Consider the following 26,891-nt stretch of genomic DNA (forward strand, 5'->3'; position numbering starts at 1 on the left):
TTGTACCAAATCTGTTGTTTAACTCCTGATCAAGTGTCTGCTTGTTGTTGAGCTAAGAGCCCAAGTATGTGAAGAGGTCAGCTACTTTTAAACTTCATTTCCAAGGTTCTTTCTGGTTGTTCTGTAGTCCAGTTTCTCCTGCATAGAAAATTTGCATTTAAAAAGAAAATACTGCTTGCTATTGTTCCCAAAAACCAAATCTGTCGCACGCAGCTCAAAAAGAACCCATCAGATTTTGCAGTACTTCCCGTCGGTAAGCAGGTCACAGCATCTGCATCATCATCAGCACGCGAGCACACGCACACACACACACACACACAAACACATACACAGAAAAAAAGAAAAAAAATCAGTTCTCTTATTTAACCTGATCCTTTTCTTTTCCATTTATGTTAGAGCACTGTAGAGTTTGATATTGGAGCGACAGTGGGTGACCACCCACTTTAAAACCAACAACACAGATACTAAACACAACTTGGCAAAGAAATACACCAAGAAGAAATGTCAAAGTACAAGAAGGAGATGAGACCACCACCTGATCCATGCATCTCTATGTGCGACCTGGTTGGGGAAATGTCCTTTTATACCCAGTGCACACCGCCAATCAGATTCATTGAACTGAGTCCAGGCCAGCCAGATTTTCATTCATATAGAAGGGGAAAAAGCTACCATTCAGACGCAATATGACCAAATTCAACTAAATTCGACTGTGACTTTCAAAAAATCAAATGTGTTTATTTTCAAGGTCACGGGTCGAATTGGTAGTATCTGTACTTATAGATATAATGCAAACTTTCTCTTGAAAAAAAGTTGAGAACAAAATACAAGAGAGCAGCTCATTATAAAACATTAGAAAAATATGTTTATTGAGGATATACAACAACAGGTTTAACATTAACATATTATGTTAATACAAACCATGGAAATGAAAGGAAAAGTAACAGATCAGGCAAAAGTGGTGAACATGGACAAAAGAAATTATAAACAAAAAATGCAACACATCTACATTCAAAACAAGAACTGAAAATATTTCCAAACTTTCATTCAGGGGTAAAAAGCATTCATAAACAGTCATCTTAATCAAACAATGCTCTTAGAGCATGAAATGCTGACACCAAACCATCTATGAATTATTATAATTATACCATTAAAAAATAACAAACCTATCTCATCGATCAACTATGGAAACAGAAATCTTATTTCTTAATTTGCATCTCTATATTAACACATTTGTTCATAACATTTACAAGTAACAATCTAGAGTTGTCAAATTAAGGATGAAGAAAAGCTCAATTTTACTATCCTTTTAAGATCATAAGATAAATCCAAAGTTGTCAAGTTGAAGCCAAGAGAAGTATTTTGACACAATAGACGTCATTACGTACCGCAGAAAAAGCAAAAGTAGACATACAAAAACAAAAAGCTACTAGCGACACCCTCCAACCATCAATATTCCATTGCTGGACTCTGAATCCGACTAACTGAGTAAAAACTTTTGTTGAAAGGCTTTGACTCTTACGAAAGTGACTAAAACCCAGATTATTGTTCCATCCATGACATTGGGTATTCAATCATGAATTCTGGCATTTGAGAAGAATCATACAAAAAAGGTGAACCACTCAAACACCTGGCTTTAGAGAAGCAACTGTAGAGCATTTAATAATCAGGCGATCACATGAATTCAGCAAGCATCACTCTTCGGGGATATTACACGTACAGTAATATGAAAATAAGCTCAAATTGTAAGTCAGTCCTTTCGTCCATCTTCACATCACGACAGTCTTCCACTCGCCTGCTATGAATGTCTTGTTTATAAACTTATCAAAAACTTCTTTCTTACATACAAATAATATAAAATTCTGAACCAGCACATCAAAATTAATTAAATGACTTGCAAATACCTCTTTTCCTTGCTTAATTCTAAAGAACACAAAATTTTATTTCAGTTGACAATGATCACCATTGTCATTTCCATTTTTTCCCCATTCTTGATCATAGCATGTTACAATAAACCAGCCATATGATTGGCCACAGGCTGGCAGGAGGCTAAAATTAGTATGTTATACCCATACATTTAATACCCCCTTTATCTAGACGTATTTTTCCAAACCAAGTATTGCAAAAAATACAGAGTAGTGTCTTCAAATGAAATACGAGGCCATAAAGAACAATCTGACATAACATTGCACAGTGAAAGTTGTCACACACTGTGCTTCATCCTGCCTGAAGGCAGGACATGAAAAATACCTTAGGAAAAAAAATGAAACCCTTAAAAAAACACTATTTACTTAAACAATATGAATCATAAGACACCGCTATAATTTCTCAACAATCGTATTAAAACGATAACTTGCACAATGACATAAATGTGTGGAGTGAGACAAAATCACTAAAGTCTCATTCAAATTGATAACTCATCCCCAAAAAAATTTTACAACACATGTGCATCAAAAATATTCCAAAGACATTTCCTGAAAGTTGGAAACTTACCTGTGTTCATTAGAAAGTATAAATCTATGAACATCTGATTGCAACTCCAAACAAAATTTATTTGACAAATAAATCCAGTAGACAATATTGACGATCCTTAGTTAATCAAATAATAGACTAAAAAGAGTTCAAAATCAAACCAAATCCAGCAGACAATATTGACTATCCTCAGCAAACGAAATACATTTTAACTCTTTAAAATAAGACTTAATTTTTTTAAAAGTCCAAAACCAACCAAAAGCTACAAGCAGGAATACGCGTAAGCTTAATCTAGAAAAAGAAAGATGCAAAAGTAAGATAGAGGTGCCAGCACACTTTAACTATAGTATCATGCATTCATTGACCCTAGTGCTTCATTATTTCTTTGCAGGCATAGCACTAAGCCAGGTCTCTCGTACAGAGTTAAGACCATGATACTATACCTAAAGCGACCAAGATAATTATATCACAGGAAAAAAAGAGCACCTCAGCTTCAAAACTGACCAATATGTGGTCCTTTTTCAAATAGTAACAAATTTTTAAAAAGAAAAAATTAGTAAATAAGGGTTCAGTTTACATCTATGTAAGGCGAAAAAAATTCATTAAACATCCATTACTAACTCTATTCGCTTGTCTTGCACACATTAAAGGAGGGGAACACTAAAGCAGAGAATGTTAGGGGGGGAAAAAGAACAGAACAATTTTGTTCACTTTTTGATAACGTAATAATCGAAAGCACAAAATCGGATGACAGTTTTGAACAGGTTCAACAGAAGGGGACAAATAAAAGATTTATAATTATATTCATTCCTTATTTACACATCAGCTTAATGTCAGCATCTATTATTATCAATTCTAAACTTTATATCTTCCAGTTCTTGAATTCTAGAGAGTATAATTGTCTGTTTAGATTTGGTATCTGCACCAGCATGCTCTCATGCATTTAAAACACAAGCTTTCCCTCAGTTCAGACTGAGCCAGGAAAAATTCACTGTGGAGACAAACAAACAAACATGGCCTTTTTTTAACAATGGCATCCCTATCCAAATATTGCGACCAAAAGCAGCTCACTTGCTTTGTGGGTATAATATAAACCTCAACAACAAAAAAAGTAAAGACTTAGAAACCAACGGTATCAAGAAAATAATAAATTAAATAATGTGCAAGAATGTTTACAATGAAACCAGAAGGAATAACACAACAGTCAGACTTTGATTAAACTTGTTTTTCATGGCCTTACAAACAGTGTAGACATGAAACTGCCAAGAAGCAAATGAAGACGACAACAATCACACTGAACATAAACTATCACGGAAATGCCCTACATAAGTGAAATTTATTTCTAATCTATCATTAAATTAGGAGGTAATGCACTTTTATATAGCCCAACAAACTGAAGATGTTTATAGATGAAGTTAGAATAAATTATACATTCCCTCATTACACAATCATGCTTGAAGTTGAACAAAATAAAGTTGACTGCACGACACTAAAATCTGCAACGGATTAGTCCGATCAGAGTGATGGCGCTATACAGCAAAAAAAGATTGTGTCATAATACCCACCTAAAAAGGAAGGAGGACATATTGCACTAAAAACCTTCTTCAAAACTGACAAGTGCGGAGGTACCTATGTTGTTAGGGTTTTTATGGGGGGTTTTTCCATGTATCATCACTTTAGAAAGAATTAGAATAACTCATTGAAATACTGGTAACTTATAAAATTAACACTTTCGTCATCAAATTAAAGATGTTGTTGAAATTCAGCAATAATAAGGTGAATTTAATCCACATGAGAAACGGAAAAGAATTTGATTCAGAACAATGATGTCCAATTATTAAGGGATTGTTAGGAAATATCAAACCTAAATAAACTAGGCATGTAAAACCCATTATTCAGAGAGCAGTATACATGGCAAAATCGTCAGACTATGGAAAACGCCTCGGAATGAGACTTTCTGGGCAACTAGGAGAAAGATTTAATAAAGAAACATCAATCTATGACAAATTTTGTGAAGTGCTGCTAGTGTTGTGTACACTTGAGGTGCAGAATAGGTAACTTCAAAGTTGGAGCACTTGGGCCTGTAATAGAATACCAGGGTGAGAAGAACCATTTCAGAATTCGAAGAAAAAAAAATAAATAAATAAAAAGATAGGATCGTACTCTATTTGAACCTCAAACTTCTGCATTTTGTTTGAAAGTCAGTCATCAACTGTGTCATCAGCAGCTAAACAACATCTGCTTTGGAACACACACAAAATTATAAGATAAAAAAAACCTAATCAGCAATGCATCATACCAAAGACATAGTTCACCTACTAAGTCCACATGAACTTTTAACCCTATCTGTACGCCCTGGGGTTATTTTGTACCCCCGGGGTTGTATTCTTCACATTCTAGAATACTTCTAGACGAAGATCTCTTTGAAACTTTCAGTATTTCTCAAAAAATCATTTCGACAGACTGCTATGCAAAGTGTACGGATCGGATTAACGAGTAAATTTCCTCTTTGAAAGTAGTGGCACAGAGTTCCCCACGTCGTATGGATACGATAATAAAACACGACGTACAGATAGGGTTAAAGTACAATTTGGTGGAGAAATCTAGCTCGATGATTACACTGATATATGAGTATAAATAACATGAATAGAGAACTGGGTACATAATCATTAGTTCCTGAAAAAAATTATTGGCGCTAACTAATTATTGGAATAACCACAACAGTCTAATGCTTGAAATATATATCACACGATAGGGATATCAATACGTGAAACAAAATCAAAGTCCAGATCAAAAGTAATGAATGAGGAAAACAACACTGAGATTTCTACAATCACACTGCAATCTCACAAAATCAGTTCATTATGTCAGCCTGAAAATAAATTCACAGGGATATCACGTCAAGGGAGACATTCTACAGGATTTTTCAAGAGATCCATCCCCAGAAAGACTGAAAATTTTTCTTAAGTAAAAATTAATTCCTACAGTGGGAGTGGGTATGTACGGTTTGTATTTGAAGCTATATTTTGATCTCACAGAGGATATAAAATATAATATAGATGACACCCTAAAAAATGACCCCCACGATCTCCATGCACTAACAAAGAGGACTGACGATTCCACGCGACAACTAAAGAGATTGGCCCAGGAGAAAAGCTTGCTTTTTAATCTTTTTTAGTTTTAGTAAGAGTTTTACGGCACTTGCAGAACAAATAGATTGAATGAGTGCCAAAGAGTAGAGGCATTACGAGAGAGTAACATACATATAAAAAAGGAGGAGAGAAAAGGATGAAAGATGTTAGGTAGGAAAAGAGTGAACCGGACTCCAGAAGGGGAAGTGAAAATGATGAAATTGATTTTTTGTTCCATTACAGTAAAGAGAAGCACATTGAGAAGCACATGATAACAGTCACTTAATGCTGGAAAAGAGACAGACAGACAGAAGCAACGAAAGAAAAGAAGTAGAACCTACCAGTAGCACCCTCCAGCCACCCACCTACATTATTCAAAGAGCTTTAAGATATCAGTATTTCACAAATTATAAGAAAAATGAAGTGCACCAATAAAAACTACCTTGAGCAGCAGAGAAGAGAGATAAGAAAAAATAGGGTCGCATGTCACATTCAGAAGTGTTTGGAGCAAATTCTAACATGTCTTATGATGTTGGAACACATTAGGTCACATCTCTCATTGAACTTATGTGAAAGAAAAAAACAACATTCTAATCAATTGAAGTCATGACAAAACCATTCATACAATAATAGACCGAGCAAAATTCATATATTAGTAATAGGATCGCAGTATTTCTTTATAACACCACTTCAAAGCATTTCAAGTTATTACTATGTGTGCACCACTAAATAAACAGACTTATATAAATATCAACAATCCAACAGACACCCACAAGAAAAGACACAACATCTTTAAAATCATAGAACTAAAAAAACAAAAACTCTCTATGTGATCCAAAACATTACTCAACAAAATTCAAAATGGCAGAAGCTCTCCATAACAAATGAAAGGCTAAAAATGTTGAAGGACAAAATCTGACTAAGGAAAAGAAAATATTTTCTTTGAAAGAATCTCTTCACTGCATGCAACAAAACAAAATTACAAGTTGGCAGTATTTTCTATCACCACGTGAAAAGAATGTCACAATTTTAATATTTTTCAAATCATTTGTACAGAGAGACATCCACTAAAAAGTATAGCCATCTCTGCATACATGTGCATTTGCATGAGAGTGTGTGTGTGTGAAGTGTGAGTCTGTGTAGTTTGAGTGTGTGTGTGTGCGAACGCATGCGTGTGTGTATGTACTGCTTGTAATTCTAATAAAAATGATTTTTTAAAGACTTCTACATAACGCACATGTGCACTTTACATAAGTTTTAGCATATGTTTGTAAACTAGTACACACTTTAAATACAGACTTCTGTTTTAAATTTCTAAATATTTTGCACCTAATATTCCCCATCTTATTATTCCCAGAAGATGCTCACATTTCTGCTTTCAAATCAAATAGACAGCCCCAAAGAGCTGCCAATTTCCTCAAATAGCTGCATTTTTTTTTTTACGAGTCTAGCGTAAAGCGCAATGTCCTCAAAACACAAAAATTCCCCATATCTAAAATGCCCTTGTGGACCACATTTTTGCCAAAATCTAGAAACACATGCCAAATAGTAAAGACCAGAAAGACCAAAGAAAAAGAGAACAGTTCTGAAGTAAAATGTGGAATAGACAAGAGTTCTGTGTTGAACAATTTCATGGTATTAAAGTTGCAAGACAATTTGAAGTTACAAGACAGTTCATTACATGTTTAGTGTCATCACAAGAGAAGACAGCTTTAGGACAGAGAAAATAAAAATAAAAAAGACTGAAAATTTTTTTTTGAAATACAATAATTTTCAAACACCCATACATTATCATTCTTTAATGTCTGTTTAACAAAATCAAGATGAAGAGGCAAAAAAGAACCAAAACAAAAGGAATCAAGACAAAGACACACACACACACACACCAAAAAGAGTAATTTATGCGCGTATTGCGGAATGTTCATTCTGTATTTTTTTTCGTTTAGTGGAGTGTTTCTCAGTCGTTTTATTTGGCTGCTACTAATGGATTTCCATGGACCATTAAAAATGATGAAAAACCTGCTCATTCATAAAACAAGAAATACACAGCAGGCTATTCCAATATCACGCCTCACTTCTCTGTGTCAATAATTCATCATTTGGAAATCCTTAAATCTTTGTGGCAAAAGAAAATTTAACAAGCAATACAATATTGAGAAAATTGCACTACCACACAGTTAAAAATGATATTGTCTATTCAAGGTATGAGTTGAACTTGAGCAAAGGCACCATACACAAGCAGTGATGTTCTCAAAGTCGCTAGTCATGCATCCACTCACATCCGATCATGTCCAATCTATCTTTTTTTATTCTGGGAAAAGAAAAGATTACCCATGATTAAAACAGTAAGAAGGATTATAACATTCATCTAACACTTTATCACCAAAACTTTCTTACTGCCTGACAGCAGTGGTAAAATGTACAGAAAATCTTTTTTTTTTTACAATCCCTCTAACCAATCACATGCTCCTATACAAACTTGAACACATCAAAGCAATAAAACAAAACACCAAAAGAAAGCTGGGAAAAAAAAGAGAACAGATAGAGATAAAAACAATTTTCAACAACCCTATTCTGCAGAGAGAATAAGATGATAAAGCCTTTATGCTACTTTAATAAAATAGTTAGCGGGGATCACAAATGTTCATATGATTTTCCCAGCTGAAAATTTTTTTTTTCAGAATTGACATGTTGTCTTCAAGGTATCGTAATTAAGTAATGTCTAAATATACCCAGCTTTCTAGATTTACAACCCTTCATTGTAAATCCTATGACAACTTTTTTTTAATGATGAGATTTGACAAGCGTTTAAGTCAGTAGCGAACATAGAAAACAAGTCCAGAATTATAAGTAAATATCACTTACCTCTGAAGAGCTCGAATCACCACCGCAGGACTTCTCTGCGGCTCCTACAGCTGGCAAATCCACAAACATACTTGGTATGCTGTTGCCATAGTAGATCTTGGTGTTGCTAGCCAGGGTCTGGAACTTCAGCATTTCAAGGTACTCTTTGGTAAGCTTCACCTGCACGCAGAAAAGACATGAGATAATCAGGGCAGGTCAGAACAATGACTTCATCAATATACTGCAGTCAAAATAATAGTGTACATTTAGAAAAAAATAAAATCACATTCAAAAACATAAAATACTAGACCTTATATCTATATTGAACCAACTGTGCAGAGAATTATAATTATCAATTATAATGAACCTAATAATACAACAAAAAAATTTCAAAAGAGAAATGCATCAAACACTACATTGACGAAAAGAATCAAAGTGTGCTCCAATTTTACAGTTCCACTTGCAGTACAAATATCTCACTTGCGACAATCAAAGTTTCAATAATTCCTATGATTTATATAAATCTAATAATGGGAACTTTCCTTTCCATTTACGACTAACATAAATAATTCTAGAAATGAGAACAACAGAAGGACATGAAAGACGTACAACTTAGGAGTATAGTATTAGTAGAGGTTTTACGGCGCTCGCAACTGCATACGGTCATATGAGCGCCAGAAGATTAGAGGTGTTACAAGAGAGTAACAAACATAAAAAAGAAGAAGGGGAGAAAAGGACAATAGATGTTTGATAGGAAAGCAGGAGCAAACCACACCAGAGCACCCGCCAACCACCCACCAACTTAGGAGTAGCACTCAAAAGCTACTGACAAATTTGTCACAAAATAGCAACATATCTTGACGCAAGCTGCAGTATTAATCGAAAGTATAAACACAGATAACACACAAGACTGACTTAAACAAAATGATTTTCAAAAAGTCCAGAACAACAAAATCAGACCAACTGAATATGAAATGGGCAGGCAGTCACACACAAACAATTATTTCTCTACCTTGTTTGATTCTGCTTCTTTTTGGGCCTTGTAAAATTCTGCATCAGCCTTTGCATGTTCTTTAGCCAAAAGTGTGGAATCTAAAAAAAAACACATATATCATTTGAGTTGGTGTTTAACTACAACATTATCACAAGCAATTTATCAGCAATGAACAAAAAATGTGCCACTAATCACAAATATAAAGATAACAAGTTATTTCTTATCCATGGCAGGAAGGAGCACTTTATATTGCATCTGTCTAGAAACAGAACGTCAGAATATAAATACATTAAGTTCTCTTTGAAAGCAAATGTAATTTTAGTTTTTTGAAATGTCAACTAGTAATGTAATTCTTTTATAGAAACAAAATAAAAACAAAAAGACAGCTTTGAATTTCCAGTGTTTTTATGATTTATTTAGATCAAAAAGAAATTTTACTTTGATTATAAAAAAATCAAATGGCAGAATTGTTTACCTTCAATTTCAGACATTTTCTTCTCAGATTCCTTTTCCATAATCTTTTGATCCCACTGGATTTTCGCAACTTGGGCGATCTTTTCAGCCTCTGAAAACAAAATGCGACAACAACAAAAATGGTGAGAACAGCTGAGCACAGTGCTCTACAAAAAATAAATAATTGAAACAGTGCACATTCAGGGCTATTTATCATGATTTAGAAAAAAAAAGAATACTCTTTGTCTCTGCAACTTATAATAGTATTTTGTCACAACATGTGACACAGCAACATGAAAGCAATCATCTCAACAGGCAATAGGGACAGGGCCTTGTTCTTTCAAACACATCGTACTGCTCCTGTTGTCAGACTTTCCTTAGAAAATAAATCAACCGGCTTGAAGAAATCTATATACCTACAAAGCAAAAAGCTAATGACAGATGTAATTTGTGATTATTGTACAAGTTTTATTAAGACTGTTGCTACTGTTTACATCATTTATGAGACAGGCCGTTTCAACCTTGCCTGTCAGGGACAACCTGGGCTGAGAGGGATACAACGTCCCAGCAGAAAGTGGAGATACTCAATTAAAATTTTCCCCAAAATAGGAATCAAACTCACATCTCCTGCAAGTGACCACGAAGTGCCTAACTGCTTCACGACAGACACAGGTAAGCAAACGACAGGAAATTACTGAATATACATGTATTACAAAATCAAACATACCAATGATGGCTCTCTTTCTGTCTGTTTCTGCTTCTTTTTCTACAACCTTCTGCTTCTGGATGGCAATCAACAGCTTGGTCTTCTCTCCTTCCCTAGACATAAAAGGTAAATACATATATGAGAAAACAGAAAAAATAAAATCACTATTGCAGATCATATTTAGCTTGAGATTGATATACGGACATTTGCAGTCTTTATATTGCAAGCTCCAATTCAAAGACGCAAGAATGGTGCCATTGTCCAAACCTGTACAGAGTGTGCCTTATTTTCCAAGGAAAACTGTGTGATGAATAGAATGAACATTTTTTTTAAAACATGTTAAAATATCTCCAGAAACAAATTGATTTATTCACAGATGATACCAAGTGTAACTGATGAGTGCAACTTCTAGTTTTGCAAAAGGGTCACTATGCAACAGAAAAAGCAAAGACAACACGCTCACACACGACAGTTTTTGAAAAAATCTTACATGGCTTCATAATTTTTCCTGATCTGCTCCGGAATCTTTGGCTTGGTCACTCGCACTGCCTGAACAGTTAGGCCTGGGGCCATGTCATAGAGATCAGACTGCAAGGCTTTCCTCAAATTCTCATCAATCTGGTCTGATATTTGAAGACGAAGGAAACAAAACAACAAAGGAAATGTTACAGGAGCCAAGCAGCACGAACAATATTTAACACATATGTCTAAATTTGTAACACTAAAAAGAAGTTCAACTCACTTAACTCATTTCACCTCAAGAATGCAGTGTAAGTTGACAGCATGGCTTCCGTTAGTCACGACATAAATCAGTCGCATACTTTGGTGCTTATAAGCATTTTAATAAGATAAGATAAGATAATACTTTATTATCCAAGAGGGATATATACCAACACTCAAAGATAAACATTTTTTGTGCAGTGTAAAATTTGTAGTATTTGTGCAAAATTGATATAAATAAAAAATTAGTGTAAAATGAACACACCCTTTTCTTATTGGTGTGAAAATTTCTTTTAATCAAAGGACTTTGATACTTCAAAACTAAACTTACCAAACAAATCTATGTAAACTTCTTGTAGATTGTGGGCACTGCAAAACTGGTTCAGCTCATGATGAATTTTGTTGTAGATTAAAGTCTTGTCATAATCAGCTGTGTAGTTCTTCACAATGTCAAAAACTGGGGACAGATTATAAACAGTTATAAAAATATACTATAGAACATTTGTTTCTTCTCTAATACTCTGACGATTTACAGCACACAGGCATTCTTGGCAGCAGCCCCTATGTAATCTCAATTTGGGAGAAAAAAAACAGTCTTTTATAATTAACAAAATTACTTTGTATCACCAGAGATTTTACAGAAGTTTAATAAAATGACTGCAACAATGAAATATAATACATTTTCCAAAAATTATTATCAGTTTTAGAGTAAAAAGAAACAGCACCTTAACCTTGGAAGAGTGAAGGCCCTATATATTGGGCGTGAGCGGGGCTACCCAGGTAGAGTGACAGCCCTATATATAGGGCCGACATACTTCGACCAGAAAGCGCGCAGGCCACGCATAAAGGGCATAGATCCTGACCTTCTTTAAAGGAAAATTTCAGTGTTCCTTATATGGTAAATGACGTAGTAAAGTGCAGGTAAAAGTTATAAATAGAGATCAATGAGTTTGCAAGTTATTTTGAACATGTATCACGTCTGTTGGCCCACATATAAATCGATAAAACGACGCAGTCCAGCTGAACAACTACACGCTATGTGTTATTACTTGTTCCGCTGTGCTACTTTACTGTTGACTTCATTGCGTTCTCTGCTTTATTTGTATTTGTTTGATCACTTATAATTTTTTAATGGCTCATTCTATCAGCTTTAAGAAAATGGTCTTATATGTCTTTTTAATCACCCGTTGAGCTGTAAATGGTCATTTTTCAGTTGCAGGTATGAATCTCAGCTAATGCCCCCACCAAACCCCCATGTTTTACAGCCGATCGGCCGTGGCGGCGGAGCATTTGGAGTTGGTTACTTTCGGTAAGACGTGGCGTTCGTCCAGGGTTAAACATCTTGTAACAGTAACCAACATATTGGAAGCACATTTTAATTTGAACAGATAAAGCAGAACTCATTAGTTACATGCTATGAAACTAAAAATGACTTGCCTGCATTTATGTCCAGCTTGTTCACAACTTCAATTCTTTCGAAATAGATGATAACTCCTCCGCTGGGAAAAAGCAAATCAAAAGTACATGTAATTTTCAGAGATACAAACATTTTGGAGTAAAAAGTATATAGCAACAGTGAAATCAGTAGCAATTGAAAGAAAAAAAATCAGCAGGTATTAAAAAATAAGAAGAAAAAAGGAGCATAAATAGGGAACCCCACCCAAAAAAAAAACCTCAACTATTTTCCCTTTTCTACAAAGCCATATATGTGAACCTCTCAGATTAGTTCCGCTCCATCTTCCTAAACCTAACAGAATAAGACCCTAGAGCTGCTCAACAGAACCATTTCACCTTTCAGTTCTCAAAGGTGCCATCAGAACACAGCAGCTCATCATTACCGCCCATGTGACCTTCTCTTTTCAAAAACAGTATGACTTTCTTTCCACACCCTCCCAACAGCAAATCTAGTACTGAACACTAAAAAAAGAGACTGAATATGTCATTGGTTCTAACAGTATCATCATAAACATTTCCTTCTAGCAATTTTCAGTACCTTGTGCCACAGGGAACATTTTTCACTTCATCAGTCTGAAGGGTTGTCTGGGGACAAAAAGACAAAAAGTAGCCCATTATTTCAAACAAATGCATTCATAGGGAGATGAGGTTCCCATGTGTAATTATCAGAATTTTCATGCAATAAACTAATAAAAGATCATTAAAATGGTTTTACATAATGTGATACAGTAAAGTTGACAGTGACCAAGTGGACTCAAATAAATTTTGTTAATCATCACTTGTTTCATGAAAGATTGTAATAAGAAACTCTACTCCACAGAATAAAACTACATCAGCCACAGCAATAACTCTCCATTAATACTGCTCTGAATTTCATTACCTTTTTCAATGCTGAGTTGCTTTTTCTAAGGTGTGATGTAATATCTTTCAAACAGGAATCTAAAAAAACTTCTTTTGTCAGGTGATGAAAGCTGAATAGTAGACTGAATACTACCAACAAAAAAACCCGAACATAGATTACTTTTGGATCTTGATAAAATACATAAAGCACCACAAAGCAAATGATCTCCTTTTGAATTTGTTCGCACATCAATACAATAAAAGTCATTAAGTGCTGGGACAAAGTAAGACAGTCAGACAGAAACAACAGAGGGAAAGTAAAGAAGTAGTGAAGTTAGATCTACCAACAGCGCTCTCCAACTACACTCCCTTTTGAATGAGAACAGGTAATGGACTATACAATCACATGTTGTTGTTGTTTTTGTTGTTTTCAAATCCCTTTATCTGCGAGCATTTCGCTCTTGGCAGCGCAATGCCTCCCTCAAGTAACCACATGTCCTTGTCATCTGGATATACAATCACATAAGATCACTCAGTTTAAAAGCACCTTATATTACATCACATACCTGAACAGATCTGAAAGATGTCAGAGCCGGTAGCATGAAGTGGTACCCTGGTTCACTTGTCTTTGACAACAGTGCACCACCCTGAAAAAAAAAGAATGAGGTTAAAAAAAAATTAATGTCATAAAAGAATGGAATTCTTTGAATGTGAATGAATTAAAGAACAAAAACCCCCACATGATACAATTACTTGGTCCACAATAAGTATAATAAAGCCAAAATAGAAGATCACATTGTAAATATTGTTTAGCAGAAGACCACATTGTTATTACTGCACAGCAATAATAAGAATAAAGACAAAACTAAAATCAACAAAATTCTCCATAAAGAAATCTCTATCAACAGGAGCACAAACTGTACAGGCATTCGTGCAAGGCTTGAAAAAAAACATGTCAAACTCTATGCAGGGGGTTATTTTCAGATATTGTTAAAAATGACCCAGTTTCAGGGAAGGGGAGGGTTGCGCATGGGGTAGATGTCCACCCTAATCTGTTTTTATGACATAATTATTCACCCCTACAATTGGAGCTAATTTATTGCTCTTTTAAATACAAATACATCCCACAAAATGTCAAAAGAGATACACTCACCCGATAATAGACTCCAACATGTCCTGTGGGGAAAACAATAAACACATTCATTTTCATCAGCAAGTTAAAACCACGGAATAAGGATAAAAATTCCAGACTATTTATTTACCTTACCTGAGGTGGAATAGAAACATGCAAATATGTAAGCCTTTTCCTTATATATTCACTGTCTTAACCACTTGTTTGGATATTAATAACGAACGAAAACTTGTCCACATTACTGATGCACACATTCCAAAATATTCTTGACAATTTCATTTCTTCTAAACTATAAACACACGCTTGCTTTAGACAAAACACAATAAGTACCACATAAAAAATAACTAAAACCAAGCCCACATTTCTTTTTTAATTCCTTAATGTTGGGAACTACAGATATCTTTTTATCAGTCACAAATGTTCGAATTCCCAAACATTAAACGTTTTTCAAGACCATGGATTGTTATCATCAAGAATTAATCTACCGCAACAATTTTCAAAATCCAGATTAGAACAGAAATAAGAAACTGTTGGGTTTTTTTCTCATTCATTCTACACAAGTAAGTTTTAGGAATACCATATGGTCTGGACAATGAACAAGTTACATTACCCTTGATCTTTTCACTATACACTAAATGGGTAAGTGATAATGTCAATGAAGTTACCCTCTTCAATCTTGTGTATTGAAAAGTTTATGACGACACCAAGTCCCACAGCAGCCACTACCATCAACACTGCAGCTGGTTGAGCCATGTCTGGATCCTATAAAGGCGAAACTTCCAACTGGGGAAAAAAACAACAACCCAATAATTATTGTAAGAATATCAAACTGGACCCCTAAATTTAATTTATTATAACACAATAGAAGTAGAATGTCCTGGCAACATCAGAAATGCACAGGGCATACTATTGGCTCAATTTCACTGATGCTGAGTTAAACCTACTGCCATCCTTGGATGACAATGACCAATTGTTTTTCTGGCTTTTCATTAACACAGATTTAAAATTCATTTTTGAAATGTTTTAACAAAGAAAAGAAAAAAAATTGCAACATAGTCGTGAAAAAATGCTTTCTTAAAATATTTCAAAGTTTGAGCTAAGAACACTGATGCAAGTGCCAAAGTTTATTTTTATAACATAACCTACTTTTTAGAGTACTACGTATTACTTAAGTGAAAGGATGGCTTTGTAAAGACTCAAAAGATTAATTTTTTAAATTGTTAGTTATACTAACTTAAGTTGCTTACAAGTACTGATTTAGCAAGTCAAAAGTAGGGTAAAAAAAAGAAAAATGTAGAAGAACTGTTTGTGGATGACTTAAAACAAAAGGTACAACCTCATGGACAATAGACATTCACTTATCAAGGACAATAGACATTCACTTATCAAAATGGTCCTCAAAGCATTTTCATAAAGAATGGTAAGCTATGATCAGTATTATATTAATTTTCTTTCTGTTGAATGTCATGAAATAATCAGATACTAACATACGGGAAGCTTTTCCCTGTGCCATTCTATAACTTTATCTGTACTCATCCTAGAGCTCCACATTACACACCAACTTTAGGCAATGCTTCAGGAGAAATTCCAGACAATCCACCCTCTATCAGAGGTTACTTTCACAGTATCCACACTGAATTAGATATTGTTCAGAACATTGCTTTTCACTCAACTTGAGAATGTAGACCTCCACATTATAACATACAAACATGAACATTATACCCCCTCCCGTACTCTCCAAAATCACCTGCTTTCATCATTCTGCCTAATCTCTAAAATTAAGTGCAGTAAAGAAGGCAAAAGTAATCAAACCAATTTTTAAAATCACTGCAAGAAACTCATACAAGTAGAGGATAAAAAAGGTGTTAAAATGGAAACTGGGCAATATGTGTCTGCTTATCTAAAAATTCAATATGGGGGATTGGGGGGGGGGGGAGCTTTTATTGTTATAGATTACAATGCTGAACAATGTGTCATCTTGGAAAATGTCATCGCTTTCAACAGTTTAATTAATACTGAAAAGGGGAGATCTTTTTAAATTAAAATTTCCATGAAAATTCAAAATCAAAAGCAGAAAAAAAAAGAAGCGTGTGCTGAAAGGGGTAGGAGACTAAGTACTGTGAAGCATTCAACTCCCTACTACTACAATAGCAAAATGACTTTGGCTTAGGACTAAGAGAAAAAAAAATTTGAGGAATCTCAGATCTGTAAATTGCTGCATGATAGCAATGCGATAGTAGTAGTAGTAGGCCTAGGCTACCCTACATACTATAGTACATGATAGGCCTCTAAAAATTATTAGGCTCCTATCAATTTTCAAAGTAAATAGTTATAACACGGATAGTTCAAATTCGTGGGGACCAGCCTCGATAGTTCGAGGGATCCATGATAGTTCCGGGGATGTCTTACAAAGAAAACAAAGAAAAAAAAAACGGGACCACAGGTACAGTTGGACAGATGAGTGATTTCGAGTCTTCTGTGATCGACCTATCTGTGACTGTATCATGTATGTAGCTTATTATTAACAAGCGGATAGCTAGAGAACGACAACTAAATGCCATTGGCTGATATTTATAGTAACAGCCATCTTGTTTCACATCATTGAAGGATTCCCGGCCAACTTTGTCAGTCACGGTGGCAACATCACAGCACCACGGCAGCCTGCCGACTGATTTTATTTTCTTTGCAACTTGCAGAACCTTTTGGTTCGTTTGTCTGTGATTGTGCAGCACCCGTCTTCTGCCCAGATTGATTCTGATGCTAAAAAGACTAAGGGTAGGCCTATGTACAAAAGCAAGTTCAAGCAAGGTTCAATAATGACGCAGTGCAAATGATTGACCGGATCGTAAGCACAAGAAATTATAATAAGCACTTACAAGAGATTGGACCCAATACGATGCTGAGCTGCAAATGGAGTAGATCTAATTTAAGACTGCTAGGTTTGCAAAAATGGATACTGTGAGGTGCAAAAGAAGTATATAGTATACTAGGACTAGGGGGGACCATTAGGAAAGATTCAAAGAGGGAAGCTTGGAAACTGTCAGTGCAAACCGTGCGCTATGCAAAATCATCACTAGCTAGGCCTAGATCTATAGAATCCCGATCAGATGACGCTGCGGGCGTCCCCCTTGCGAGGTCAAACAAGATGGCTGTTATTATAAATATCTGCCTTAAGCGTTTAGTTGTCGTTCTCTAGCTATCCGCTTGTCTCATTATTATGTCATGAATTTGCGTGTTCAACTGTGCCTAAACCTATAAATCTATTTCAAGAAATCTAGAATTTGATTTCAATTTGTGCCTTGACTGAAACTCGAAGTCTAAGTGATGGAACTGAAACTTGAAACCGTTCTGCGGTCACCCTGTAGCACGTTCAGCGCAGTTCGTCGGCAGAGAGGTTTTTTTTTATGGTAGTGTTAATTGCGACAGAGAGACGCAGTGACAACTAAAGCGGCGTTAATTGCGACAGAGTGAACACTGAGCTCTTTTGCGTTGATGATTGGCCTAACATCATCTACCATTTCCGCTTCGCTTCCCAGCATGGTCCTAGTTATCTTGCAGGCAGGCATTTAAATCTTACAATGAATTTGACAAAGCTATTGCTAAATCTAAAGATAAAAATTTTGTTGCCTTTAGGAAGAAATCACCAGAAACAGTTGAGAAGGCGAACTTAAAGAGTGTGGCAAAAACCCACAAAGACATTCTGTACGGCACAGTTTACTTTATCTGTGTTAATATTATGGACAGCCCAAATAACGAGGCAATAGATATTACCACAAAACATCAGCAGCATACAACAGAAACAAAAACTACGAGGGGCAACAACAGCGACAACAACAACAACAAGAAACGAGCTGTGACTGTCTTTGTTTGTCTGTTAGTTTGGTGTGTGTGTGTGTGTGTGTGTGTGTGTGTGTGTGTGTGTGTGTGTGTGTGTGTGTGTGTGTGTGTGTGTGTGTGTGTGTGTGTGTGTGTGTGTGTGTGTGTGTGTGTAAGGCCACAAGCGTGTGCAGTGCGCGTTTGTGCGTGTGTCTGTGAGTGTATGATGTGTGTGTGTCTGTGTGTATGTGTACAGTAGTCTCCGCCTAAGATCCCGGTGCTCAGGAGCAAGGAAATGCGGGATCTTAGGCGAACCGGGATCTTAACCGACGAACCCAGGGAAGAATCTATGGTGACCCATGTTAAGGCTCGCAATCGGTAAAATGGTCTCCCTCCACTCATCAATGAACTGACGTGACCCCTTGGTGGGTTTATGGCATAAATATGGCTAGCAAAGAGTGGTTAACTCTCTTCAGACGGTTCACACAACAGTTGCGTGACCCCCGCCGCGACGGCTCCCCCGAGCCTTGCGTGACCAACTTTGGAAATTTTTTTTCACTCTACAAATCACGCACGGATCACGGGACCCGCCTCGTACCCTTGTTTGGCCAAGCCTGAGCTACTTAGACTTCGTTTCGTATCTCTGGGACCCGTAGTTTTTAAGTTATTGAAGGTGAAGGACACTGACCCCAACTGGGGTTGAACTGACCGGAACTCGTGCTTTGTTTTTTTCTATACAGCTGATAGTAATCCGACAGTCGCATCGTAGTAACGGTCGAAGAAGTCGCATCAACAAGAATCACATAATTTCGCCATTTTCGATACTTCTGTACGTTTTACTAGTTCTAGTGTCTCAGAAAATGATGTGTCTGATAGTTAGGATCCTGGATATGTACCCGAACACGGCCCGAGTCGTAGTTTTAGGGCTAGATCTAGCACTAGTACTGGTGTTGTTGTTCGCGCAACGAAATCACAACGTCGTGCCGTACATCTGTCTCATGTAATTCAGTGCATGGGTCTGAATCAACACACATACCAGCTTTTATACTTTCACCAAACACGCACACATGCATACAAATCAAAATACAACACTTTGAACTTTTATTTTTGTTGTTGTTGTGAATTTCATTCTACCTGTCATGTCTCTGGAAATTTTTCGGAAAATCAAATTCATGCCAATTTTTTTAAAATCATATAAAATAAAGTATTGGACTTAGACAACTTTAGTTTTTTGTACTTTACTGTGTCAAAAAATAATTACAATAGGGTAATTCTGAGAGTTGTGGTGATTTATTGAAATACTCCCAAAAACGCCAGTCTTCAACGCTCGTGACTGGTGAAAGGGCTCAGTAGTAAGTGAGTTAACCTTGATGACCTATCACAGTGCAGAGTGGCATGACGCGTGCCTTTTTCACTTATTATCCTATCATGAGTCTCAAGGTCTACGCTTATCCAGTTGCCCTTCCCCTTTACCTGTCGAAAATGTATAGCTTTCCATCTCTGACCGAGTCTCTACTCCCGAATTAGCGAGGCCCCCCCCCCCTTCCCAAACCGCCTTTGTCGTTACACACCATTACGTTGTGAACACACCACAGAATTCTACACTAAGAATTCTGTGGAACACACCAATGAAAATTCAGACTGTCTCGCTAATTCGGGAGTAGAGACAACTGCTGCAATGGTCAGGGAAGAGTTCACAGTTCGATGTGATCCCGCCTGGGGCGAACGTGTAGGCCCTACCCACCCAGCGAGTGATGTAAGTTTAGGGGGAGACCTCAGGTGTGAGTGTGATGTTCGGGGAAAACAAACGTGTCGGTAAGTTCACACCCCGGTGTGATCCCGTCTGGGGCAAACATTGTATCACTTCATCGAGTTTTACAATGTGTATGTGATCACATTCACGATAGTGGCTAATCTTTGACGCGACGGACAGTTTATTGATCTCAACTTTTCACTCTTGGTAGATAGGCTGTGCCCGCCCGGGCTTTTGTTTCGCAAGTTGTGATCTGAAATGCGGGATCTTAGCCGAAAGAAGACCTTCAGAGTGAATCAGAGTGGGATCTTAGGGGTGACTTTTGTATAGTAAAATTCTGTTTTCTTAAACAACGGGATCTTACGTGAACCGGGATCATAAGGGGTGGGATCTTAGGCGGAGACTACTGTATTTGTGTCTGTGGGTGTGTGAGACTCAGAGCGTGTGTGTGTGCATGTGTTTGTTTTTCTTTTTTCTTTTAAATTCTTTTTCGTCACAGACTCACTCTGTCGCAATTACGCTGCATTAATTGTCACAGCGTCACTCTGTCGCAATTAACTCTAGACTTTACCTTTTTTTAGAATGAAGTGACTATTTTACCGAACTCTCTGGAAAATAAACTTGACCTCTACTTTTCCAAACGGTTTCCGCTCTCGAGATTTTTTTGTCATTTGCGAGATTTACGCATCATCTTTCATTCTGCGAGGACTCAGAAGATGCATTTTTTTGCATCTAATTCAATTTCTAGAGACTAGAGCTAGAGATTTTATTAAAAATGTCTGCATATTCAGATAGGCCTACTTCAATTGCGATTGGGGCAGCGTTCCCAGACTATACTTCATTTGAAAATGCCTTCAAAATGTACTGCGAGAAAACAAGACTGCTCGACATTGACAGTAAAACCTATTTTGCATAGTCACACCAAAAGCAAAAACTACAATCCTTCATGCAAACAACCCTCCGCCCTGTTCACACCTTAGTTATAGGCTACACACACACACACACACGGGCCACTCCATTCACAAATAACCAACAAATCTAGAGAACGGAAACCGCTCGGAGAAATAAAGTTTAGAGTTTATTTTCCCGAGCGTGCGTCCGGCCTTTTTATAAACAAAATAATAACAGTATTAACAGCAAATCAAATTCTGTGCAGACTCGACTGACGAATTTTCTTGCTCCAGTCACAGCTATGACGCTATGATTGAGAACAAGTAAGGCAGAATTATTCTTTTTTTTTTAAAGTAATATGCTTACCTTCCTGCTAGCGTTAGCGTCAGAAAAGAATTCCTGTAGTCTGTATTTCTTCCACTTAAAACTATGAATAGCTCATGAGTCTCGGGATGATCTGTCACTAAGCGGTAGGCTAGGCTTTGCTTGCTTTAGCGGAGCAGTCGAGGTACAATTGACACGGAAGTGAAACTATGAACTTGTTCATTATTAAAAAGGAGAATTAACAACACAACGCTAGAGTTCTATTAATTCTTAGATCTATATTTAACCTGGAGTTTGATTCTCCATATTTTAAAAAATTATTAAAACTTTGTCATAAAATCATTACAAATTTATAATTCTAGAGTTCAAAAATCCCAAATCCAGTGTTTTCTTTGCACCAATAGAATTAGATCTAAGTAAATATAAATTGTTTTCTTTCAACAGAAATCCATGATGCACATTTTGTAGTTTGAAGCCACACATGTCTTATTGTCTTTCCTCTTCCGTAAACATGGCCACGCGCAGTGTCGGCATGGGTCCCACTATGAAGTCGAAAAAGTTGGCAGACATGTCTGTGAATGAGTTTTTTTCTGGCGATTTTGATAGTGAGTCAGAGTCTTCTACAAAGTCTGCAGATTCAGACTCGAAAATTCTGAAAAGTCGTTCTAAGGCAGGGTCAAAAGAAAAGTTAGTGTCTAAAAAGACGAAAGTGAAAGCTCCAAATCAAAAGCAGAAACGTGACAATGTGGTCAATGCGAACAACACGAATAAGAATATGAACAAAGTCGCCAAAAGGAACGAACTGCAAACAGAGCCATCGGCTAGCTTGGACCCTGTAAAGTCTAGCAAAGTGTCGAAACAGTCGCTAGCCAGGTCACTGCAAGAAAATGATCCAGAGTTCTATGATTTTCTGAAAGGTGAGGACAAGAATTTGTTATCTAATCTTGAAACTCTGTCTGATGATGATTCCGAGGTAGATGAGGACGAACTTAATGATGTCAAAGCTAAAAACAGTTCTCCAGAAGATTATGAATTTGAAAAAGAACTTATCAATATGTCTAGTGGTGATGAGTCGGACTCTGATGAAGAGACGTCAAGCAATGTCCATAAATTGCCACAGCAGCTTGAGGTTGCCAGTGATGACAGTGAAGCAGAAGATGTCGATGAAGAAGAGGCTGTAAAATCAACAACAAAAAAGAAAGGTGGTACTCTTGTTACAAATAGAATGGTTAACAACTGGTCTGAAGAACTGAAAACAAAGCCATCTCAGACTGTTTTCCGTCAAGTTGTTTCAGCTTTTCATGCTGCTGTTCAAGAGGCAGGTGGAGCTGAGGATCAGTCTACCTCAAAATACCGTGTTGAAGGTAGTTTAGTGTTTAACAGTGTTGTAAGACTTTGTCTTGAGCGGATTGCTCCAACCCTGCAGAACATGCTCCATCTGACTACTCTAGCTGGAACTTCAGGAAATCAAACCTTTGAAAAGTCAGGTGCGTGGAAGAAAATTAAAGTTGAAGTGAAGTCATACATCAGTGATCTTTTAGACTTACTTGCTCAGCTTTCTGAAACAGCAATGATAAATGCTATGCTGAAACATGTTCACAAATTGATTCTATTCTATGCAACTTTTCCCAAGTTATCAAAGATGCTGCTGAAAAGAATTGTGAAAATGTGGACTGGTGGAGATGAAACAACCCAGGTTTTGGCATTTCTGTGCATAAACAAATTAGTGCACATGAAACAGGACACACTGCTAGAACCTACTCTCAAACAAATGTATACTGCATATGTCAGTAACTGCAAATTCACATCGCCTACCACTCTCCCGCAGATTAACTTCATGCAGCGTTCCCTTGTGGAATTATTTAACATTGATCAAACTTTGGCGTATCAGTATGCTTTTATTTACATTCGTCAGCTTGCCATTCATTTGAGAAATGCTATTTCAGTGAAGAAAAAGAACACTTGTCAGGCTGTGTACAATTGGCAGTACATTCATTGCCTCAGTCTGTGGGTGAAACTTTTGACCACCACATGCCCGAGTGAGATTCTTCAGCCGATGATTTATCCGCTGACTCAGACTATCATTGGGACAATCAAGTTACTTCCTACAGCCAGGTTTTATCCTCTGAGATTTCATTGTGTAAAACTGTTAAACAGTCTTTCAGCAAAGACAGACACATTTATTCCAACATTGCCATTTTTGTTGGAAGTTATTGAGCAGACTGATTTCAACAAAAGGCACAAGACTGTGAGTTTGAAACCTTTCAATTTTGCAGTAATTTTGAAGTTCTCAAAGTCACAACTTCATGAAAAAGCTTTCAAAGATGGACTTGTTGACCAGCTGTATGAACTGTTCTTAGAAAGTTATCACAACTCATCTTGCTCCATTGGTTTTCCAGAACTAATTATTCCTTCTGTTATTCAGTTGAAAGACTTTCTGAAGAAGTGTAAAATTGCAAACTACTGCAAACAATTTAAACAAATTGTGGACAAAGCCATGGAACAGGCTACATTTATTTCTGGGAAAAGGAAAAACTGTGGTGTGCGTCTTGATGACTCTGGCGCTGTCTCTCAATGGGAAAACAACATAAAGAGTGGTGGAACGCCGTTGGATAAGTTCTATGCGTCATGGAGGAAGCTTCGAGACAGAGAACTGCAGCATGAACTCTCAAACAAAGAAGCAATTTCTGGGGCTGCCATCGACATACCAACTGTGGAGAGAAAGCTTACGAAAAGAGCAACCCCACAGGAGAGGGAGGACTTTTCCAAATTATTTGAAAATGAGTCTGACTCGGATGATGAAACCAGGTTCCTTTTGAAAGAGGAGCGCCCTGATCAGTTGAAAAGAAAGAGGAAAAGAAATGATGAATCAGACAGTGAAGATTACAGTGATTTCGATGATGAGGAACTAGAACAGTTAGCTCAGTCAGCAAGCAGTGGAGAGGAAACAGATGGTTCAGATGGTGTGGAAAATGGTCAGATGAGCAGTGATCCAGAAAGTGATGAAGAAGAAAAGGGTAGAAATAGCAAAGTGAAGCAAAACAGTACAGTCAAGAGACAAAGACTTGATAGAGAAGAAGATGGAAATGATGGGGATGATATTCTTGAAGACTTCAATCTCGATGAATATGATTCTGATTCATAGATTGCTTCTATGAGCTGTTTCTTTTATTTTTATGGCGAGGGTAGTTGTGCTTGAAAGCCTGAAAGATTCTGAATGCATGCCTGCAAAATCTGGTTTCATCTCACTTCTCACAAATTGTACCATGTGCATTGGTTAGAAAATCGATGTTGTTTTATTTTCATTTGGGGTCGGGGGTTTTTAAGTTCTTTCTTTATAATTGTCAGTGTCAACAGCAATTTTGTTTTTCATATTCCTGGAATCCAACTTTTGTTTCCCACATACTTTAACTTTAAGTAGTAGTGTTTAAAATATGTGTGTGTGCTAGGAGAAAAGTCCCAGTTGTCGGCATAGCTATTTTTGAGCAACTGTGTGAAAAGACCAAAAATGTATACCAAGTCAAAAATTTAGTTCCTTCAGAAAACACGTTAAAATCATTTCTTAATAACATATTGAAATGATTTTATATTTTGTCTAAATATTTTTTTTATTGTGTTACAAAATGTGGCATATCTTTGAAACTACTCAAGATATTTGAAATTTAATTTTTTTTAATCAGCATGCTCAGCGTTGAATTGCCTCTGCCAAAATTTCCGACAACTGGGACTTTTCTTCAGGCACACACACACGTGAATGATATGTCCTGCCAATTTGGCAATGAAAACTTAATAACTACAGTACAGGTGTACTTTTATTGAGAGCTGCTGTCAGAAATCTGACTGTGTACGACATCTGCTCTCATGCTGGCCACATGGCCCGTTACCTCCATTGTGGTCTGGCACCAGGTTAGCTTCCTTTTTTAAAGAAGACCATAACGAAATCTTTGTGTCAAGTTTACCGGTGCCTGTGGTGTAGCGGGGTTATAATGCACTTCACTGTCGCAGACAGGAGGCCGAGTGGTTTGAATTGTTATAGAATATATCTCAATCTTTCTGCAGGGATGTTGTGTCCCTCTCAGTCAGTCCATATTGACCCTGATATATTGTACAGTGGAAACCATATATATGACAGGCCCGGTAATAACGGGGATTTTTTAATTCCCCGTTTTTTCCTACTCTTTGTCTCTATTAGAAGTTTTCGGCACTAACAGGGCCTCATGGGAGCCCAGTCGGTTATAGCAGGGACAAAGGTTCGTTAACAATTGATAAAAAGTAAGAGAGGGGGTAACGCAGTGATGGAGCAAGCTACGTCACTGCAAGCACAGGCAGCAGGTGAAGCGAGATAGGGCTACGGTGTACTGCAGACTTTGATCTAGCCCAGGGCCAAGCTACACGCACGCATGGTCCCACCTTCCCTGTTATATCAGGTTTCCACTGTACATTTGTAGTAAAAGGGCAGGGAGAGAAACCCATCTCCTACACGATCGATATTGTGTCGATGTGGGACGAAAAACACCTATATTTTGATTTAAGGGCAGTGAGTGGGCATTTTCAGTTTCACTGGGTGAATATGCTGTTTTATTTCTCTCTTGTGGGTTTGATGTTTACTTGAATTACCTTGTTTTACGTTACTTTTTTGTACCTTTGTTTGGAGAAATAGCCATGTGTTCGTGTGGACCTGATGGTTCAAATGTCATCAAAGGCTTAGGTTATGTTTTGTTATATTGTATGTGTTTTTATAGTGTAAACTATGCAAATGGTTGTAATATTGATACTCATAGAGATTTGAAAAAGAAGTTAGTTATCGATTTATTTGCATTAGGGGCGGGCACGAGATGAGCCGAGTACAGTGGAGTCCACTTACAACGAGTCCGGAAAAAACAAGAAGTCTGTTATAAAGACACTGTTCTAAAACCCCTTTTTTTTCTCCTCTTTACCTTTGTAAATAAAATACTGCTATCAGACAAACATGCGAGTCAGTTATAGCGGAATATTGCTGCTGCTGTGCACAGTGCATAGGCCAATTATACTTTGCAAAACCTTGCCATTTGAGAAACTTGTTGGTGATCTAGCGAAACAGAATAGGAGAGCCCATGTGCATCAACAATGAAGGCCGGAGCGACTGAGTAGGGAGGGTGTGGCATGCGCAGACAAGCAGAATGCATCGCGTGATAGGCCAGCGTAAGGCTTGTTTAGATTATCGAGGCCTACCATGCTTCTCACTTCTTCGATGCGGGGATGGAGAGGTCACAGCAATGTGATGGATGGAGTGAATGTGTGACGTGCGCGAGCAGACGGAATGCACCACGGGGTGGGGTGGGGGGAAACACAGAGAGCGAGTTAACCTAGAGCCCTTTCTTTCT

General features: G+C 37.1%; 2 protein-coding genes across 2 annotated transcripts; one reads left to right on the forward strand and one right to left on the reverse strand.

Annotated features, from left to right (window-relative positions):
* Positions 1 to 6,917: 6,917 nt before the first annotated feature.
* On the reverse strand, positions 6,918 to 21,728 carry LOC101864033 (erlin-1). Its single transcript, XM_005089202.3, has 13 exons — positions 21,571 to 21,728; positions 15,410 to 15,527; positions 14,766 to 14,788; positions 14,179 to 14,259; positions 13,311 to 13,357; positions 12,755 to 12,816; positions 11,649 to 11,774; positions 11,088 to 11,220; positions 10,619 to 10,710; positions 9,914 to 10,003; positions 9,457 to 9,536; positions 8,466 to 8,624; positions 6,918 to 7,911 (listed from the first exon to the last, which is right to left on the reverse strand). Exons 2-13 carry the CDS (start codon positions 15,495 to 15,497, stop codon positions 7,897 to 7,899), a joined length of 996 nt encoding a protein of 331 aa, XP_005089259.1. The 5' UTR covers positions 15,498 to 15,527; positions 21,571 to 21,728; the 3' UTR covers positions 6,918 to 7,896.
* A 236-nt stretch (positions 21,729 to 21,964) lies between these two features.
* Positions 21,965 to 26,439, forward strand: LOC101864427 (nucleolar complex protein 2 homolog). Its single transcript, XM_005089204.3, has one exon. The coding sequence runs from the start codon at positions 22,010 to 22,012 to the stop codon at positions 24,671 to 24,673; it is 2,664 nt and encodes an 887-aa protein (XP_005089261.2). The 5' UTR covers positions 21,965 to 22,009; the 3' UTR covers positions 24,674 to 26,439.
* Positions 26,440 to 26,891: the final 452 nt, after the last annotated feature.

This window comes from Aplysia californica, unplaced genomic scaffold (assembly GCF_000002075.1).
Source record: "Aplysia californica isolate F4 #8 unplaced genomic scaffold, AplCal3.0 scaffold00004, whole genome shotgun sequence".
Classification (NCBI taxonomy): Eukaryota; Metazoa; Mollusca; class Gastropoda; order Aplysiida; family Aplysiidae; genus Aplysia; species Aplysia californica.